Below are 22,285 nucleotides of genomic sequence, written 5' to 3' on the forward strand. Positions count from 1 at the left end.
ATATGAAGAATATTCCTGGCTTGCTAGGGATGTTAAATTTTATCAAAAGCACTTGTTGAATTCCATACTCAATGAAAAAATCCTCCAAGTATGAATGCTTAATAAAGATATTATTAGATTTTATAAAAAGGGAGGGAAGATTCACTTGCTAAGTTTATGCATCAGAAACAGCTCCTTCAGAGTACTCCTTTGCCAGCTAAGTCCCAAAACCTGCAGGCAATAGGCTCTTCAAGAACATCAAGTAGATGTGTCCCCTTTGCTCATAAAGTTGACACCCTTTTTCAACATGAACAGGTTCGGGTGGTCATTGCCCAGGCATCCCTGAAGATCAGGAAAGTGATTAAACTAGAGGAAGAGGGAGCAACAGACAAGATGGAATTTAACAAAGGATTATGAATACTGAGTCTTTAAATAATTTTATTTTTCTTAATTCCTAGAATATTAGAATAGTGAGAATGAAAGAATCGAAATAGTGGAACTGTAACCCATGGCATCATTTGAAATTTGTTTTATAGCTACTTGTTAAATGGTAATTTGAAAGCCATACCTTTTTGTATATATGTTGTATTTCACAATAAGGAAATAAGTGCAACTATGGTACTATAACCCATAATAACTTTGGAAATTTCCTACGTATCTATTTGTTAAATCATACTTTGAAAGATATTAACTTTTTGTATATATCTCATATTTCATAATAAGGAAATAACAGAAAAGGGAATTGTAACATATAATATTCTTTGAAATTTGCTCTCTTAACTACTTGTTAAATTGCACTAGGAAAGTTGTCACTTTTAAGTATATATGCTATATTCTACAATCTAAAAAATGAAAAAAAACGAAGGAAGGGCATTTTTGTGACAATAAAACATGATTCCAAACAGAAACTCCGGAATGCAGGAAGAAATGGACATTAATGAAAGAAAAGGGTAACTATTTGGACAATATAGATGAATAGTCACTTTTAAAATTAACAATAGTAATGCAGTATCAGTTTAAAATAGAAATAGAATTAAAGTTAATGCAAAATGTGGGAACTGTTATAGTGTTCCAAGGTTTTAGCAGTAATAGGGAAAGGTAAAACTAACAGTGTGAATATGGTTATAAGTCTAGGATGAATGTTTTAATCCCCAGGTTAGCCTCTAAAGTAATAATAAGTAAATTCATAACTAGCAAATTTGTAGAAAGAAAAGTGCATATATGGAAAAAATGATTCCAAATTAAGACAAGAAATGAGAGAGAGATACAAACAAGCTGGGTTAAATCAAAAATAGAAGGTAAGATTTTAGATATAAACCAAAATTATTGGCAATTACAATAAGTGGAAATAGATTAAAATAGTTCATTTAAGTAACAGACAGAAAGTATTTTTTTAGAAAACACAATAATCTACTTAAGGTATTCATCTTAAATATAAGGATATAGAAAAGTTGAAAATAGAAGGATGGAATAAAATATACTATATAAACCTAGCCAAAAGACATTTGGAATCCCTAACCAAAGAAATCTGAGTAGCTATCCTAATATTAGAAATGATAGATATTACATCAGGAATTATCACTAGAGATACAGAGCATCTCTCAAAATGATTAAATGCACACCTGCCAGGAAGATAAAGCAGTTTCTCCTTCTAGATGCACCTAATAGCAGAACAAAAACAATAGAAATTAATGATTAAAGGGAAATAAATAAATATATATCCATGGTGGTAGGAATTATCACACATCTTTCAGTAGAACCATATGTAAAATATCACCAATACAATCAGTATTCTTTACCTGATTTACATATACAGAATACATCACCTAAAATCAACAGAATACACACATTCTTTCCAAGGACACATGGAATATTTATCAAAATTGACTATATTCTAGGTCATAGAGTAAGCCTTAATCAATTTCAAAAGATTTAAATCGTACAGAATATAGTCTCTGACCACAGTAATAACAGACAAGAATTCAATAACAACAAAAAATTATTAAACTTTGCTTCTATAACTAGCTAGATATAATCATCATTTTCCAAATGTACTGCAACAGAAAAACACCAAGGCAAGGATTTGGAGTGGGGTACCTTTTTCAGTCTGTAGATAGAATAGTGTGACATAAACCTTGTCAACCTTACTTCCTGTCTGGGGGCAGAAACATCTAGCAGCCCCAGGAACCCTGTACCCGCCCTCTCAGACATTCAGAGAGGGTTGATCTCTGGGCTTGAATCAGACAAATTTCAACAAGAGAAGAAGTTTTATCATGCTCTGCACTGGCCTGCTCTGGACATTCTTGGCCTCCTTTGGCTTCAGTACGTATGGCTCCTCCTGGAGCTCAAAGATGGGACTATGCAAGTAACAACTGGCAGGGGTAATTAAGAGGAAAGGAGGAAGGATGGAATATTGCATGATTTTTTAATGTGTCCCCATGCCATAGATTAATCTATTCCTTATGACCCACCTGAGATATTTAGGAGAACCAACCCTGTTTTCTCCTCTTTCCCTTAGGATTCAGCATGGCTGAGAATGTAACCCAAGCTGGGATCATAGTGATGATGCAGGAGGGGGAAGTTGAAACCTTGGACTACATCTATGAAACCAGAAGGAGTGTTTATAGTTTGTACTGGTACAAACAGTCTCCCAGAGGAAGGATGGTTTACCTTGTTCATCAGGACTCTTCTCAACCAAATGCAAAACAAGATCGCTATTCTGTGAACTTACAGAAGGCAAGCAAATCCATCAGCCTCACCATCTCTTCCTTACAACTGTCAGATTCAGCAAAGTACCTCTGTGCTCTCTGGGATCCCACAGTAACATAAATGACAGTGAAGGATAATCAAAAAACTTAGCCCTCCATAACGAACAGCCACCTGCTCAGTGGCTTGGAGAAAACCCACAAACCACAGACAAGAAGAAGGAGAGTATAATGGTAGCACAGTTGGGACCTTATCATGTAAATTTTCATTCTATGAAAATATCCCCGTATTTGAGCTTTGTGTACATAAGATCATTCTTCCCTGAAATGCTCAGGTATTATCTTTCTATCTTGGATTAAATAAATAACAAAGGAGAGTTTTCCAAATTGTTTATAAACAATTACATTGAACATAATCTTATTTCAGGAAATTCAGGAGCAATTAGCTGATTTTTATTTTGAAGTTTTTTGATTTTCAGATCTGAAATAACACTAATAATCATTCATTTTCTCCTCTAAGACTATGCTGATATTAACAGTTCTAAAAATATAATAATGCATTCTATCCATTTAAATTTTATAAAAAAATAAATATTATACAATACATAAATTTATTTTTATGTATTTTAGTGTGCAAATACATTGTTGTAACTGGAATGAAACAGGTAAGAAGGCAACTTATCTTTTGAAAGAGCTGTATAGCCAAAATCAGCTTTGACTAAAACAAACTATGGTCATTAGTGATTCAAAATAATTCTTGGTCTCTTAATCAACCAAGACAGAAAGTGACAATGAAAACTACTTAAATTAAACCCCAAGGAGACCATATTCCCCCAATATGTGGGCAAGGAAGATAATGGATAAGGAAACTATCCCAGAGGACTGAGACACAGAACGTGGAAAACAGTAGGAAAGAGAGCTCCTTGCAGCAGACACAAGAGCTTCCCCAAGGCAGGCACCACCTGGGGGTGCACCAGTCTTACCTGAGGGAAGAATTGCTTCGGACCAACACCAAGTGGGTCCCTTTTGCAATAGGGCTTTGTACTGAAATTATCCTGTTGCTTTTCCATCATTGTATATTGGATGTTGGGGTGTAGGGAGTTAAGTTTACTTGTTTTTTGTTATTTGTTTTCTGCTTGTCTGTTAATTCACAGGTCTCCAGATCAAGAGGAGCAACACAAAGCCCAAGGAAGGGACTCTAGGATTTCACCAGAAGAGCCACTGAAAACGGTTTCTCAGTTGTCACTCCTGGAGGATTACATGTGTCCAGCAAGTGGGGAGGAGAGGAAAGTGAATTCTTAGTGACCAGGCAGAAGGCTGACTATGGCACACAATGGCCGTTCAACCACATCCATCTCTCCTCTCCTTCTAGGCACTGGGGAAGATTGGACGTCTTTGCTCCCCTAACAATTGGCAGGGTCAAATAACTTACTTTGGCAAAGAAATGTGAGTAGAAATGGAATGTATGACTTCATGATAGAAGCATTTAACTTCCTGAGCTTAATTTTTAATCTTTGTTTTCTCCATCTGTGATGAACACGAAACTGTGTGTTGATATGGAAGTTCAAACCTCAGCCATCACACATAGTATGGATACTGTGGAGAATAGCCTTGATTCAAAATGAACTATGCATGTGCAAGAAATAAACAGTTGTTTTTTTTTAAGCCACTGAAATTTTGGGTTGATCATTATAGAAGCATAAAATATCATGACATGACCTAAGCACCAATTTTACCTAAAGAAGAAAAAGAAACAACATTCCCCCAATTCATTTTAAGAGGCTAGCATGATCTTGATAACAAAATCTGACCAAAGACATTTTTTTTTTAAAAATTCAGTCTCCTAGAGACTGTCAAAACTCGCCAATGCCGACTGTATTTGAAATCGTCATGGTGGAGTATTGGGAAAAGTTTTCAATTAGCAATAATCGCTCCTTGGATAAAACTCATTAGCTACCATACCGCCATTGCACAAAGCTCAAAGACATTTTTTAAAAAAAAGAAAACTTACAAAACAACCTCATTCAATGAGCATAAATTCAAAACTTCTAAGCAAAATATTAGCAGAAAACAGTAGTAGTATATAAAAAATAACAATATATCACAACCAACTTGGGTTTTATGCAAGGTTTATCTAACACTTGACAACCAATCAAAGTAATAAACCACATTAATAAATATAATTTAATTATCTGAATAGATACATAAAAGAGTTTGAGGTAAAAATCTCATTTTCATGTGGCCAGATTATTAAGATTTAATTTAAAGTCTCAGACTGTGTGAAAATGGCAATGTCAAACTATTAAATCTAGAGATGAATAGCTTGAAGCAGGTGTTGACTAAGTGTGAAGACTGCAAAGGTTATTTTATGAAAAAGCCTGATGATTTCTGTTGTGTTAGCAGAAAGGAAAACATAAATCAAAATTGAAAACAAAAGTATTTTATAAAGAAGAAACATTCCTTCATGATAAAGAAATACACCCCTAAACAATTAGGAATAGGAAAATACCTCCTTGTTCTGGTAAAGAGTATATGCCACAAGCATAGATAAAACATCAAACTTAATGGTGAAATATTAAAAGCTTTCTTTTGAGATTTGGAGCAAAGCAAGGAAGCCAGATAGTAGTACTATTAAACTCTGTATGGGGATTCCTAGCCAGAATAAGGAGGAGAGAAAAAGAAATAAGATTATGATTGTGATGTAGACAATCCCAAAGAATCTACAAATAAATTACACTGCTGAATCAGTTTAGCAAAAGTAATATTGAAAAGTTGCATTTTTATTTGCAAGCAACAAGCAGATAAAAATTAAATTAAAAATACCCTTTACATAGCAATACCAATTAGAACTAAATTTTTTAGAAGGATTTGCAAGACCAGAACTCAGAAAACTATAAAACATTACTAAAATAAATTCAAGAAGGCAAAAAATAAATGAATAGAATACACTATGTTCGTTCATGATTCAGAAGATGCACATTGCAAAGACGTCAATTTTCACACATTTGGTAAATAAATCCCCATCAATGTCTCAATTGTGTGTGTGTGTGTGTGTGTGTGTGTGTACATGTGCACGTGTGTATGGACCTGGACAAGCCAATTCTAAGATATATATGAAAGAGGTCAAGAGTATGCAAATCACTCTGAAAGAAGAAGAAGATAGGAGAACTTCCTCTGCCTAATATTAAACCTACGCATTAAACTGTGCAGTATTACTGAAAGGATACACACCTAGACACAGGCCCAGTCAGCTGACTGTCTTCCACTTGTGTCCCATATCCATTCTCCACATTTCTCCTCCCTGCTGTCTGCCTCAGGAGGGAGGTGTGGGTGATATACAAAGGGTCCACAGCAGTCAGGCTCTTTTACCTTAATCTAGTGGATTTCTGTGAATGAGGGGTCTCCTGCAGAAGATCTCAGAGAGGTATCACGGTGTGACCAGAGCACCTATTCCTCTGGCACCTTTGAGGGATCCCCAAGGGAAAAGGGAAGATCTCCTGGGGCATCTCCTTGGGCAGGCTGCATCATTCGTTCAAAAATCACACTGCTCCTTTTAAGTTGGCTTTCTTTACATGATCATCTCCTTTCAAGTTACAATATTCCCTTTTTCCCATTCACTCTTCAGACCTAGGGAGAGTAAGAGCTCCACTGGCCTACAGCTAATGAGATTGAAATACAGACACTGCCTGGGTAATCTGTAGAGGAAGAAGTTCAAAGGTTCAGGGGAATGGGGATATTGGAATAGAATTATTAAGTGCAACCTGAACAGATGCTTGTTAGCCAAACTCCCTTAGGAATCCTAGAGGCCAATCCCATCACTCAGAAATCAAGAAATGCATTGTTGAGTGGGTCATCAGAATCTTTAACATGTTGTTTGGAGGCAATGTTCTGTAGGTTGAAGATGACAAGGTGGGAAGGGTGGGGAGCTCTGCAGAGAAGGATGATATTATATTGTCACTTGTTTTCCTGATTTCAACTGGCAGGTTTTGAGGTTTGACAGGGTGAACAGGTGACATTTGAAGAGGTGAGCTGTCAAAATAAATCGACTGGGACAGAGTGTTAATCAGAGTGTTTTGACCTTCAGAAATCTTTGGAGAGGGCCAATTAGTCATGGGGTACCTAAAAATAAAAGAGAGAGGCATGGTGTGTGTGCATAACTTGAATTACTATAGTAGGGATTCATAACCTCTTATTCAGTTACAGACTTAAGCCAGCTGATAGGCCTAGAACTCATCAACTGAAGAGAAGGCCAAATTCATTTGAGAAAGATTCTGCTATGTAGCCAAAGAAATATTGTGATTATTCCCTAAATCTTTCCCCAGAGGGACTTGACTAGAGTGCCTGTACACCGGGAAAAGGGAAACATCCAGACCTTCCAGGAGCCATTAGAATCTGGCACTGAACTCACTGTAATCCCCAGGAACCTGAAACACTACCATGGTCTACTCAAAAATGGTAACTTGTGATGGTTGGTTGATGTGCATTTCACAGTGGTTCCCTGAGGTCATAGTGAATTCCTCCATCTCAGAATATATCAGGGGAAGGCACAGTGCTCTTAGGAGTGGACAGAATACCAATATTGGCTGCCTGACCCACACAATGAGTCTTTCCATGGTATAAAGAGCTAACTGGAAACCCCTGGAACTTCCTCCACTAACATGACAATAAACCAAACACAGTACACATCCCTGGAAGAATTGCAAAGATTAGGGTCACCATCAAAGATTTGAAAGACACAAAGCTGGAGATTCCCAACATTCTCCTTTAATTTAACTTGCCTGTTTTCTAGTTCCAAAGAGAGAAGTATCCCAGAAGACAGATTAGCAGCTCTTAAAACAGTTAAACATGGAGTTATATGATCCAGCAATTCCACTTCTACACATATAGCCATTAGAAATGAAAACGTGTCCACCCCAAAACTTGTACACAAATGTTCATACATTATTCATAATAGACAATAAGTGGAATCAACTTAAATGTCCATCTACTGATCAACAGACAATAAAATGTAATATATCTATAAAATGGAATATTATTCAACAATAAAAAGAAATGTAATACTGATACATGTTACAATATGGATAAACTTTGAAAACTTTATGGTAAGTGAAATAAGCCAAAACCAAGAAGATGCATATTATGTAATTCCATTACATAATATGCATGGAATGGGCAAATCTGTAGAAATAGATTAGTAGATCCTAGCATGGGAGACAGAATGAGGGACATGGAGAATGATTCTAATGACTATGGGCTTCCTTTCTGAGGTGATAACATTATCTAAAATTGACTTGGTGGAAATAGTAAAATCCTTGAATTGTGCATTTTAAATTGGGTGAACTGTTTGGTATGAGAATTATATTTCAATGAAGTGTTGCATAAAACAAAAACAATAAGTATCACAACATTAATTGTTCTTCTCTGAATTCTGCCTGGATTTGCCACATTATTTGAACATTGCAATAAGGAAGTCTATACAAAAGTTCTAATGTTGATCTGACTTTGGCACAATATAACTACATAAAAGTGACCCCCAGCATTGAATTGCTACTGTCATTTTTTAATCTGGCACACAGAACATGCACAGTGAATATTTGTTGAATCAATATAACAATGCCATAAACTGCCATATTCTCATAACCAGGCCTTCTTCATACTAGATTTTTGAAGTTTTCTTATTTCAGAGTGGGGTTTGGTATGTTGCCCATTTCAATTTTACCTGCAAGTCTAATCTTGCCTTTACATTTACTTTTGGATATTTTAGTTCAATTTGTTTTCCAGAAAATTGGAAGCTTTTATTTGGAATGATTTAAAGAGTTGTTCCTTACCACTTCTCCCAGGAATGTTATGGGTAAAAATTAACACATTCATCCAACACGTGTGCTGTCTGTGCCAAATCCTAGGCTAAACAATAAACAGTGTGGGCTTTGACAACTTTCTGCAAATATGGGAAATGTAAGATATGAAGAAAAGTAAGAGGAATTCAACAATTAAGAAAACACCACATCACCAGTTCTAAAATCCTGACATGACTGAATAAATTAGATCTTAGAGCTTTGTGGTAGGAAGCACTTCACTAAAAGACGAGCCCCTGAGCCTTGCTGCTAGAGGGCGGTAACATAACTGAGGTATCTATCTTCAGACTGACACCCAAATCTCTTGAAAGATTGCTGACTGGCTAGTTTCCTAGTTCCAAGTAAGGGATTTCACTTATGTGGTCACCAGAGGGAGCTCTTAGAGCTGCAAACTGAAGCTCCTTCCAAGGGCGCAAGAGAAATCATCATTAAGTTGTGCAAAGAAATTACTTTCATCCGCTTCCTTACCTTATACTTTCTAGCTTCTTGTTGAGTGTGCACAGCTTCACGGGCGTGGGTAAGTGCCTTCCCAAACACACAGCAGAGTTGACTCCACCTGGGAAGAAAGGAGAGAGATGATAAATACATAGTCCAATTTTCAGTGGCCAAATATTTGATACCGCAGTGAGATGGCAATTTAAGATAATGAGTAATTTTAATTTTACTCCATTCCATTTCTTTTTGTTTTTTTTTATTAAATTCAGTTTTATTGAAATACATTCACACACCATACAATCATCCATGATATACAATCCACTGTCCACAGTATGATAACATAGTTATGCGTTCATCACCACAATCTATCTCTGAACATTTTCCTTACATCAGAAAGAACCAGAACAAGAATAAAAAATAAAAGTGAAAAAAAAACACCCAAATCATCCCCCCATCCCACCCCATTTGTCCTTTAGTTTTTATCCCCATTCCTCCACTCATCCATACACTAGATAAAGGGGGTGTGATCCACAAGGTCTTCACAATCACTGTCACCCCTTGTAATCTACATTATTATATAATTGTCTTCAGGAGTCCAGACTGCTGGGTTGGAGTTTGGCAGTTTCAGGTATTTACTTCTAGCTATTCCAATACATTAAAGCCTAAGAGGTGTTATCTATATAGTGCATAAGAATGTCCACCAGAGTGACCTCTTGACTCCATTTGGAATCTCTCAGCCACTGAAACCATTTTGTCTCATTTTGCATCCCCCTTTTGGTCTAGAAGATACTCTCAGTCCCACGATGCCGGGTCCACATTCATCCCCGGGAGTCATACTCTGCGTTGCCAGGGAGATTTACACCCCTGGGAGTTGGGTCCCATGTAGGGGGGAGGGCAGTGAGTTCACCTGTTGAGATGGCTCAGTTAGAGAGAGAGAGGGCCACATCTGAGCAACAAAGAGGCACTCAGGGGTAGACTCTTAGGCACCATTACATACAACTTCAGAGTCTCCTTTGTGGTAATGAGCTTCATAAGGGCAAGTCCCATGCTCGAGGGCTCAGCACATCAAACCACCAGTCCCAATGTTTGTGACAACATACGCTAGATCAGTATCTCAAAGTTTAGAGATAGGCCTTACAATTCAGGGATACAGTTAACTGCTGTAAGAGCTTACAATCTAGGGACTATTACAATTATTGTGTCCACGTTAGGCTATGTTCTAAGATTCAGTTCTGAGTTTACACATTGTAGTTAGTCCATATTGGTGAGGCATCATCCCTCTCACCATGATTTCTCCAACACTTTTGCTCCTATATATATATTTTCCTACAATTTTATAGAGTTATATTCACATACCATACATTTATCCACAGTGTACAATCAGTTGTTCATGGTATCATCATAAGGTTGTACATTTATCACCACAATCAGCATTTGAACATACTGATTACTAAAAGAAAAATTGTTTTTTTTTTTTAGCAATAAGAAAAAATGATAAAAAGAAAAATAACATGTCATACAATACAATATACTACTAAGGACAGCAAATAACACCACTACCAAGAATCCCATATTACTCCCCTATATCCCCTTCTCATAAACATTTAGCATTGGTGTATTGCCTTTGTTACATTTAATGGAGGTATATTACAATGTTACTGTTGACCATAGACTCCAGTTTGCTTTGATTATGTTTTTTCCTGAATACCATCCCTTTTTCAAATTTCTACATGGTTGACATTCATTTGCTTTCCCACATGCAAAAACATTTTTATATTTGTATATTTAGTAATAGTCATTGGCCACTCCAGTTTTTGCCATGTTATACAGTCCCAGTCTTTATCATCTATCTTTACCTCTGGTGTCATACATTCTCCTATCCCACCTCTTTCAGCTTTACTCACAGACATCTTTGTTCAGTGTACTTACAATACCGTGCTACCATCACACAGTATTATGCTATCTATTTCTGGATCTATGCAATCAATCCTAAACATTCTGTAGTCCTTCAGCATCAAATGGCTGGTCTCTGCCCTCTTTCTATCTCCTAGTAGCCTGTGTTGTCAGCTTTTAACTCCCAAAGTTTGTTCATTAATGTCTGTTCATATTAGTGAGACCATACAGAATCTGTCCTTTTGTTTCTGGCTAACTTCACTCAACATAATGTCCTCAAGGTTCATCCACATTATTACATGATCCATGTCTTTGTTCTGTCTTACAGCTGCATAATATTCCATCATGTGTATATACCACAGTTTGTTTATCCACTCATCCTTTGATGGACATTTGGGCTGTTTCCATCTCTTGGCAATTGTGAATAATGCTGCAATAAACATCGGTTTACAAATGTCTGTTTGTGTCTTAAGTTTCAGTTCCTCTGAGTATATACCCAGCAATGGAATAGCTGGGTCATATGGCAAATCTATATTTAGCTTCCTGAGGAACCTCCATACTGTCTTCCAGAGTGGTGGCACCATTCTACATTCCCACCAACAATGAATAAGTGTGCCTCTTTCTCCACATCCTCTCCAGCACTTGTCATTTTCTGTTTTTTGGATAATGGCCATTCTGGTAGGTGTGAGATGATATCTCATTGTGGTTTTGCTTTGCATTTCCTTAATAGCCAGTGAAGTTGAGCATTTTTTCATATGCTTTTGAGCCATTTGTATTTCCTCTTCAGAAAAATGTCTGTTCATGTCTTTTGCCCATTTTTTAATTGGATTGTTTGTCTTTCTGTTATTGAGATGCAGGATTCCTTTATATATTCGGGATATTAAACCCTTATCTGATATGTGGTTTCCAAATATCATCTCCCATTGTGTAGGTTGCCTTTTGACTTTTCTGACAAAGTCCTTTGATGTAAAAAAGTGTTTAATTTTGAGGAGATCCCATTTCTCTATTTGTTCTTTGGTTGCTCATGCCTTGGGTGTGAGGTCTAAGAAACCACCTCCTTTCACAAGATCTTTAAGATATTGCCCTACATTTTCTTCTAAGAGTTTTATGGTCTTGGTGCTAATGTTTAGGTCTTTGATCCACTTTGAGTTAATTTTGGTATAAGGTGTGAGATGGACATCCTCTTTCATTCTTTTGGAAATGGATATCCAATTCTCCAAACACCATTTATTGAACAGGCTACTCTTTCCCAGTTGCTTCGGCTTCACTGCCTTATCAAAGATCAGTTGTCCATAGATGTGAGACTCTACTTCTGAACACTCAATTCGATTCCATTGATCAGTATACCTGTCCTTATGCCAGTACCATGCTGTTTTGAGCACTGTAGCTTTGCAATATACTTCAAAGTCAGGTAGTGTGAGACCTCCCACTTCACTCCTCTTTCTCAAGACATTTTTGGCTATTCGGGGCACCTTCCCTTCCAAATAAATTTAGTTATTGGTTTTTCTATTTCTGTAAAGTAAGTTGTTGGGATTTGAATTGGTATTGCATTGAATCTGTAAATCAGTTTAGGTAAAATTGCCATCTTAACTATATTTAATCTTCCAATCCATGAACATGGTATGTTCTTCCATTTTTTCAGGTCTTGTTCAATTTTTTTTAGCAGTTTCTTATAGTTTTCTATGTAAAGGTCTTTTGTGTCCTTGGTTAAGTTTATTCCTAAATACTTGATTATTTTGGTTGCTGTTGTAAATGGGATTTTTTTCTTGATTTCCTCCTCTTGTTGCACATTACTTGTGTATAGGAACACTACAGATTTTTGCGTGTTGATCTTGGAGCCTGCTACTTTGCTGTATTCATTGACTAGTTCTAGTAGCTTTGCTGTAGATTTTTCTGGATTTCCTACATATAGAATCATGTCATCTGCAAATAGTGAAAGTTTTACTTCTTCCTCTCCAATTTGGAAGCCTTTTATTTATTTTTCTTGCCTAATTGCTCTAGCTAGAACTTCCACCACAATGTTGAATAGCAATGGTGATAGTGAGCATCCCTGTCTTGTTCCTGATCTTAGAGGAAAAGCTTTCAGTCTCTCCCCATTGAGTGTGATGTTAGCTGTGAGTTTTTCATATGTTGCCTTTATCATATTGAAAAAGTTCCCTTCTATTCCTATCCTTTGAAGTGTTTTCATCAGGAAAGGATGTTGAATTTTGTCAAATGCCTTTTCTGCATCAATCGAGATGATCATGTGGTTCTTCTGCTTTGATTTATTGATGTGGTGTATTACATTAATTGATTTTCTTGTGTTGAACCAGCCTTGCATACCTAGAATAAATCCCACCTGGTCATGGTGTATAATTCTTTTAATGTGCTGCTGGATTCGATTTGCAAGTATTTTGTTGAGGATTTTTGCATCTATATTCATTAAAGAAATTGGTCTATAATTTTCTTTTTTTGTAGTATCTTTGCCTGGTTTTGGTATTAGGGTGATGATGGCTTCATAGAAAGAGTTAGGTAGCTTTCCCTCTTCTTCAATTTTTTTGAAGAGATTGAGCAGGATTGGTACTAATTTGTTCTTGAATGCTTGGTAGAATTCACATGTGAAACCATCTGGTCCTGGGCTTTTCCTTTTTGGGAGCTTTTTGATGACTGACTCAATCTCTTTACTTGTGATTGGTTTGTTGAGGTCATCTATTTCTTCTTGAGTTAATGTTGGTTGTTTATGCTTTTCTAGGAAGTTGTCCATTTCATCTAAGTTGTCTGGTTTATTAGCATATAGTTGCTCGTAGTATCTTCTCATTATCTCCTTAATTTCTGCAGGGTCAGTAGTTATATTTCCTTTCCCATTTCTGATTGCATTTATTTGCATCTGCTCTCTCTCTTTTTTTTTGTTAGCCTAGCCAGTGGTCCATCGATTTTATTGATTTTCTCAAAGAACCAACTTCTGGTTTTGTTGATTCTCTCTATTGTTTTCCTGTTCTCAATTGCATTTATTTCTGCTCTAATCTTTGTTATTTCTTCCCTTCTGCTTGCTTTGGGGTTAGTTTGCTGTTCTTTCTCTAATTCCTCCAAGTGAGCAGTTAACTCTTCAATTTTTGCTCTCTCTTCTCTTTTAATATAGGCATTTAGGGTAATAAATTTCCCTCTCAGCACCGCCTTTGCTGCATCCCATAAGTTTTGATAAGTTGTGTTTTCATTGTCATTTGCCTCGAGGTATTTACTAATTTCTCTTGTAATTTCTTCTTTTACCCACTGGTTTTCTAAGAGGGTGTTGTTTAGCCTCCATATGTTTGTGAATTTTATGACCTTCTGCCTTTTATTTATTTCCAACTTCATTCCATTGTGGTCTGAGAAAGTGTTTTGTATAATATCAATATTTTTAAATTTGTTGAGACTTGCTTTGTGACCCAACATGTGGTCTATCCTAGAGAATGTTCCATGAGCACTTGAGAAAAAAGTGTACCCTGCTGTTGTTGGATGTAGTGTTCTATAAATGTCTGTCAAGTCTAGTTCATTTATCATACAATTCAACATCTCTGTTTCTTTAGTGATCCTCTGTCTAGATGTTCTATCCATTGATGAGAGTGGTGTATTGAAGTCTCCAACTATTATTGTAGAGGTATCTATTTCTCCTTTCAGTGATAGCAGTGTTTGCCTCATGAATTTTGGAGCATTCTGGTTTGGTGCATAAATATTTATGACTGTTATGTTTTCTTGATGAATTGACCCTTTTATTAATATATAGTGTCCTTCTTTGTCTCTTTTAATTGTTTTGCTTTGAAGTCTAACTTGTCTGATATTAATATAGCTACTCCCGCTTTTTTCTGGTTGTTGTTTGCATGAAATATCTTTTTCCAACCTTTCACTTTCAGTCTATGTTTGTCCTTGTGTCTAAAGTGAGTTTCTTGTAAACAGCATATAGATGGGTCCTGTTTTTTAATCCATTCTGCCAGTCTGTGTCTTTTTATTGGGGAGTTTAATCCATTTACATTTAGTGTTATTACTGTAAGGGCAGTACTTTCTACTACCATTTTGTTTTTTGGACTTTATATGTCATATCTTATTTTTTCCTCTCCTTTTACCTTTCCTGATAATCTTCATTTCTGCACTCTTCTCCAACTCTCTCTCTCCTGTCTTTTCCTATCAGCCTGTAGCACTCCCTTTAGTATTTCTTGTAGTGCCGGTGTCTTATTCACAAACTCTCTCAGTGTCTGTTTGTCTGAAAATGTTTTAATCTATCCCTCATTTTTGAAGGAAAGTTTTGCTGGATATAGAATTCTTGGTTGGCAGTTTTTCTCTTTCAGTATCTTAAATATATCATGCCACTGTCTTCTTGCCTCCATGGTTTCTGCAGAGAAATCTCTACATAGTCTTATTGACTTTCCCTTGTATGTGATGGATTGCTTTTCTCTTGCTGCTTTCAGAATCCTCTCTTTGTCTTTGACATTGGACAATCTGACCAGTAAGTGTCTTGGAGTAGGTCTATTGGGATCTATTCTATTTGGGGTACACTGTACTTCTTGAATCTCTAATTTTCTGTCTTTTATAAGAGTTGGGAAATTTTCAGTGAATATGTCTTCTATTACTCTTTCTGCCCCTTTTCCCCTCTCTTCTCCTTCTGGGATACCCATAACACATATATTTGTGCGTTTCATGTTGTCACTCAGCTCCCTAAGACCCTGCTCATATTTTTCCATTTTTTTCACCATCTGTTCTTTTGTGTGTATGAATTTGAATGACCTGTCTTCCAGTTCACTGATCCTTTCTTCTGCCTGTTCAAATCTACTGTTGTGTCCCTCCATTGTGTTTTTCATCTCCTCCATTGTGGCCTTCATTCCCATGAGTTCTGCCCTTTGTTTTTTTAAGTTTATGAATTCTTCTTTATGGTCATCCAGTGTCTTCTTTATATCCTTCAGCTCCTTTGCTATATCTTCCTTCATTTCATCAAATTTATTTAGCATTAGTTGCCTCCACTCCTGTGTCTCAGCTGAGCTATTAGTTTGTTCCTTTGGCTGGTCCATGTTTTCATGTTTCCTGGTATGGCTTGTTATCTTAAGTTGTCTAGGCATCTGATTCTCTTGATTAGTTTATTTTGGAGCTTGTTTTCTGTCTTTTACCTAGTGGTTTTCTTGTTGGTTGGCTTTGTTTTTTGGCCTCTGTTATTCCATTCAACTTATTCTAGACCTCTAACTTAGGTTCTATTTAGTTGATCGGAATTTTTCCCCTCTTGTTTTTTCTGTTCCTTGCTCTGCCTCTATGTAACCTTTTTGTGAGTGGGTCTCCTCAGATATGGTCGACCCTAGTCAGATTTTCCCAGTCTAGTGAGGCCCAGGTCTCATTGGGAGGGTATGGAGTTTTCCTGAGAATGAGACCCTCCTATGAGGCCATTAGAATTGGTGCTTTTCCTCTCCTGTCCAGCAGGTGGCGCTGGCCAACCCGCAGCTCCCCCACCAGTGTAAGGAGGTATGGAGCCTTTAGTTCTCCTGGTAACTCTGATCCTGTCAGGGGCATGGCTGACTGAAGCTGGAATCTGAATTCCAGCCCCTGGGGTCTGAATTCCCAGAAGGAGGACTGACAGTTGAGCTGGGCCTCCCTCCACTCTCCCAATCCTCAGAATTCCAGTTGTCTCTCAGGGGCACTATTCCCTTCTCCTCTCTCCTCTTTGGGGCCTCTCCAGGTAGATTCCTTGGTCAGCCTGAGTTGCCAATTAAAGACGGGGGTGGAGGCCTTCAGTAGTGAATAAGGAATTCAAAGACACTGTGGGTACTCTGTCTCCCCTCAAGCCCAGACTAGTCCCTCAACCTGGGCTTTCCGATAGAAAATAACCACATATATTACTTTTAGATTTAAAAAAAAAAAAAAAAAAAAAAAAAAAGAGTCTCTTTTAAACGTCTTTCCCCAGCCTGGAAGTTTTGTCAGTGTCAGAATAGAGCATTTAAAGATATGCTTTGGGCTATTGTCTGATAATTACTCTCCAACCGCTTCAGTTCCACCCCTTCCGGGGGCTATTGAAATGCAAAAAGATAAGGGATCAGTGAAAAGCCAGAAGGGACAAAATGTAAGGGAAAAAAAAATGGCTTTTTTGGAGTCTGGAAATGGGTGCCCGCTTTTACGTGCCCCCACTTCTTGGAGCCCAGCCCTTCTTTAGCACCCCAGCTCCCAAAGTTAGTTAATTAATTTGTTAATTAATTCTGCAGTTGAGGCTGGTTTGAGCCTCCCTTCTTGCCCTCAGCAGATTGCTGTTTTTTGGTTCTTTTTTCCCCCCTTTCAGGGAGCCGGCAGCAAGACAGTCTGTGAGGCCTGGGTGGGGAGGGGCGCCAGACCCCTGGTCCAGGGAACTTACAATGTTTGCTGTAATCTCAGCTTTTCCTCCAATTCCAAACTTGTGTCCAATGTGTGACTGGTTACTGGAGACCCCGAAAACACTGTTTCATATAGTTCTTGGGTAATTGCCAGCTGCTCTAAAGGAGAGACGAAATTCTGCTCCTCACCACTCCACCATCTTGCCCTGCCTCCCATTCCATTTCTTTAATAACCACTTTTGAAAACAACTGGAGAAATTCCTTCATATTTACTTTTACCTCTCTCATTGAATGGCTTCCCTAAATTTCCTTTTTCAAATCTTCTCTTCCCATATCTTCCTTTTCTTCTATTCTCCTTAGTTTCCCCAGTGCATGCCACCATTAGGCATGGACATGGAGATGAGAAAATATGTGTTAAAGAGGGGCTCAAATGGGACAGAAATAAGTAACATCCAAATCATTGGTTCCTGCCTCAAGACAAGAGGCATCCAACTATGCACATGCAGAAGACGTTTAATTCCAGGAGCCCAGGTGGGAGACCTGACTACCAGGCAACTTGGCTTTTAGCCTGAGTTTTGCTGTATCTTTTCCTGTCACACCAAGTACAGCAATATTATACAATTATGAAATTATTTCTTTTTCTGTTATATATGTTGCAAATATTTTCTCCCACAATGTCATTTAATTTTAAACTTATATCATGGTAAAAAAAATTCCATAAAGAAGTTTGTAACTTTTGGAGTTAAGCTACTTATTACTGCTTCTGAGACTTATTTGCTGTGGCTGGGCATGTGGCTAGGAATTCTCCTCCTCCCTTACAGCACAGGTCCCAACATATGAAAGGACATTTCCTACCAGCTCAATGGAACATCAGACAACCAATTAATTAGTGAAGGGTTTTCCCTTGTCTGTATGTATGGTATCTTCTCATTCATATGCAGCCTGTTTGAATTTGAAACTTGAAAATGATCTCAATATAAGTCCTCTGAATTATGGTTGGACATTGGATAAGCATTCTTACTCTCTTTTAAAATTTATGTTTAAACCTGGAGGTGTGGGTAAACCCAACCAAGAGGCTCCTCTGCCTTTGACTGATTGGCTGTGGAGCTCACAAAGCGAAAGCTGCCTGGTGAGGGCTGTGCTGTTGGCTGCTGTTTGCTCTGTAGCTTGGGACCTCCCCTAGCCTAGGATCAAGCACAGAGTCTGAGCTCCTGGGCCTGGTACTCCAGTTTCTGCTTGCACCATGAGGTTGTTGACAAGGATGACTGTTCTCTTAACTTTGGGTAAGTGTTGTGAGGTTAAGAAAGGATGGCTTTTGTGGCAAAGGACACAGGAAAGATATCTGTTATCTCCACTTCTCCCAGTGTGCTTTACCAAACTGCTAGAAAGAGTTTGTACCTATGTGTTTCTCTAGGGAGTGTGGGCATCTGTGTAAAGGGCTAGTCATACCCACCGTCACAGAAGAAACTCTGAGTCTCATGGCTCCCAGGATGTAAGGAGTTTGAGGGTCCACTGAGCCCAAGACCCACAGAAAGTGGGCAATTTATCTTTAGCTCTGGCTATCTCAGTAATAGGTACCAGTAATATTTCTTTCATCCTGTGTAACACACATGAATATACTTGAATATGGGGCAGGGCTGGAGAGGAGAGTTCTGGGAATGTGTCCCTGACCTTTAGATGCACTCTGATTTGACAGGTAAGATCTAATCTGTTGTTTCTCAACTCCTCAGGTATTATGGGTGATGCCCAGACCACACAGCCAGATTCAATGGCAAGCACAGAAGGAGAAACCGTGAACTTGCCTTGTAATCACCCCACAATCAGTGGAAGAGATTACATATACTGGTATCGACAGATTCTCCACCAGGGCCCGGAGTATGTGATTCATGGTTTTAAAACCAATATGACTAATGAAATGGCCTCGTTAACCATCCCTGCTGACAGAAAGTCCAGTACCTTGGTCCTGCCCCGTGTTACTCTGAGAAGCACTGCTGTGTACTACTGCATCCTGAGAGACACACAGTGACCCAGGCGGGGCAGCACCTGTGCAGTATCTCCCTGCAGGCAGAAGGGAGCAGTGACAGCCACTCAGAGAAGTCACTGCACAAAAATGCACAGAGGCTCAATAGAAGAAGAAGGAAAAGTGAAGAAGAGAAATAAAAAGAAAGAGAAGAGAGGGAGGAAATCAATAAGACAAAGAAGATGAGGAGAGTGAGGAAGAAGGACTTTCATTGTTGAAGGGATTGAGAAGCTTGATGGAGAACAAGGATCACAATTATAATCCTTCCATAACAGAAAAAGCAAATGAAAACTTATGGTGCTTTGTGTTAACCAAATGTTGCCTTCTGTGTAGGTCTCAATTTAAAAAGGGGGGGGAGGGAACACCCTTTGATTGTACAAAGGCTTCCTTCATTTGACCCAGGGAAATGCCCAGGCTCCAGACTGTCCATCATGTTAGTCCTTCCAACCTTTCTAAAATTGAAATGAATTTCGGAAACAGATACATTTTCTCTTGAGAAAGTCTGAAATGCTCTTTGTTGTTCATCTCTAGCACATACACTTGGAATATACATGATATTTGGAAGGAGATAAAAAGGGATCAATACATGGAAATTAATTTGATTTTTAAAAGTTATGTTGAAATATTTTATTATTGCACAAGAAATATACAATCCTTTCTTGTAAAAGAACTCAATGTGTATGTGTGTGTGTGTGTGTGTGTGTGTGTGTGTGTGTGTGTGTGTTATGAAAAAGAAACCTGGAAGGGGGATTGCTGGTTCAGGGGATAAGCCTTATTCACATTTTTATAGGTACTGAAAAGTTGCTTCCAAAATGATTCTAACAATCCACACCCAACATCAGGATGTGGGAAACTATTTTCCTGAATCTTGGTTAGCACTATTCTCAATCTCGTTATATTTTGGATAACTTAAAGTATTTCATTTGTATTTCCCTGATTACTAGTGCAGTTGAACAGCTTTCCCCATACATGTTGGCCCTTTGTGATTCTACCTTTGTAGCATGCCTAATAATATCATTTAACTTGTTCCTATTAGGTTTTTTGCCTTTTTCTCTATGGAAAATTTCTTTTAATAACATGAATATTACTTTGCCTGTTATATACATTGCACATACTCTTTCTTAGTATATTGTATCTTTTAAATTTTTTATTCAACTTTTATTGGTGTGATCCTTAATTTTTATGTTGTCAAATCTGAGCCTTCTAAGTAAGACTATCCCCATTCCAAATTGATAAACCTAAACTCCTATATTTGCTTCTACTAATGTATGTTCATTTAGTCAGTCTGAGTGTGGGGAATCAGTATTTTGACAATACCTCCTTATAATTGTTGGACTTTTATTCTATTTTCTTGATTTTCTTGGAACATGATGATATTATTGCTACCCTCCAAGGAGTATTTTCCAGAAATGGAGTGAGCCCTGTCAATAATAATGATGATGATAAGTAACCAAAATAATTTTAATATTTATTACATGCCAAACTCTTAACTAAGATCTTCAATTTCATTACCTTTTTTAATCCTCATAACAACCTTGGAAAGTAAGAACTACTATCAAACCGTGTTAAAAGTAAAACACACAATTTTCAAAATGTTTAATAGTTCACTACCTCCTTAGGATTTAGTGCAAACCCCTCCCTATTGCCTTCCTGAATTCAGTAACAAGAGGAAAACTTGTTGGAATGGATTGTGGCACCCAACCAAGCTGGTTTTGCACATCTTAGAGCAAAATATCAAGAAAGTCAAAGGGTAGGAAAAATAAGGTCTAAGTTGAGAAAAAGAAGAGCCCATTAATCCTGTAGAGCAGTGCTATCCATGGTATGAGCTACAAATGTAATTTTAAATCTTCTAATAGTTGCATGAAAAAACAAAATTAAAAGCAACAGTTAAAATTAATCTTAATACTAAAATGTATTTAACCCAATACATCTAAAATCTTATTTTGACATGTAATCATGATAGTTTACAATCTTCTTTTCATAGAGTCTTTGAAACTCAGTGTGTCTTTTACACTTAACAGCCCATCTTAATATAGATGCTGTATTTTCAACAAAGTGAAATATAATACTACCTGAACAATAACATTTTTTTCACTGATTCAGTTTTTAAATTTAAATGTAACTAGAATAAAAAGTTAAGTTCCTCAGTCGCATCTAGCCACACTGTGCTCAATAACCACATGTGGTTAGAGGCTACTATATAGGATAGTGCAGCTGTAGAGAGAATTCTACGCATCTGAACTTTCAAAGAACAGTAGCAATTCTGAAAACTCACTAGTTCTTTCTCTCTATGACTTTTCTCTGGAAAAGTGGGCAGAGAGGAAGTGAAAATCCCAGGCAGAAAGAATAGGAGAGAGGCAGAATCCTGGAAGAGAAATCCTTGGCAATATTCTTGATGTCTTTGAAAACAGTGGGGAATTTTGCGTTGTGCATAAAAGGCAATAGACAAATGGGAGCTGATCTCATCATCCTGTGGAGGAAGTCTCCTTGATTACAGTGGTTAAAGGACTATGTTGCCTGTGCCCAAATCTCAGAAGGGACACAACCCTCACCCTTGCCCAGATCCATCTCTAATGAGAAGGAAAAGTCTTAAGCTGTTGGGATGGATGGGTGTTAAAGATGGCAACAAATCCCATCCACCCCCAGGGCATAATCTAAAATCCACTGTGGCAGAGAGAAGAGCAAAACAAAAAAACAAAACCCTCTGTCCTTGGGTAAGGGGAGGAAACCATCCTGGGCTAAAGATCCTATAACAATATCATTATAATTCTGCTACCACTGAGGGAGCATAAGACCCTCTCTCCTTCATAAGACCCATCAGAGAAACATGACCAGTGTTTAGCTGTCATGGGGGGAAAGGCATGAAGGCTGAGAAAATCCTAAATTTGAGATCCAGGCATACATGGCCCACGTAAGACTAAAGCTGGACAAAGAAAGCAGAGAACCACATACCCACCCAATGAGCCTAGCAAGAGCTAAGCAAGAAGCAACAGCAATTTACTGCTGGGGGGTGGGAGGGGGTGGCAGTGGAGCAAGAGCAAAGAGACAAGATCCTTACTATGCAGCGGGAATTCAGGGACAGGTTAAAGTTGAGGGCAG

General features: G+C 37.8%; 1 non-coding gene and 1 gene segment (V, D, J or C); one reads left to right on the forward strand and one right to left on the reverse strand.

Moving 5' to 3' along the window:
* Positions 1 to 4,523: 4,523 nt before the first annotated feature.
* Positions 4,524 to 4,663, reverse strand: LOC119533754. Its single transcript, XR_005216861.1, has one exon. It is a non-coding gene; the product is annotated as a U4 spliceosomal RNA (small nuclear RNA).
* A 13,700-nt stretch (positions 4,664 to 18,363) lies between these two features.
* LOC119532283 lies at positions 18,364 to 19,197 on the forward strand. The segment is given in 2 exon segments: positions 18,364 to 18,449; positions 18,897 to 19,197. Coding segments are annotated over 2 exon segments (336 nt in total).
* Positions 19,198 to 22,285: the final 3,088 nt, after the last annotated feature.

Source organism: Choloepus didactylus, chromosome 4 (genome assembly GCF_015220235.1).
Source record: "Choloepus didactylus isolate mChoDid1 chromosome 4, mChoDid1.pri, whole genome shotgun sequence".
In the NCBI taxonomy this organism is placed as follows: Eukaryota; Metazoa; Chordata; class Mammalia; order Pilosa; family Megalonychidae; genus Choloepus; species Choloepus didactylus.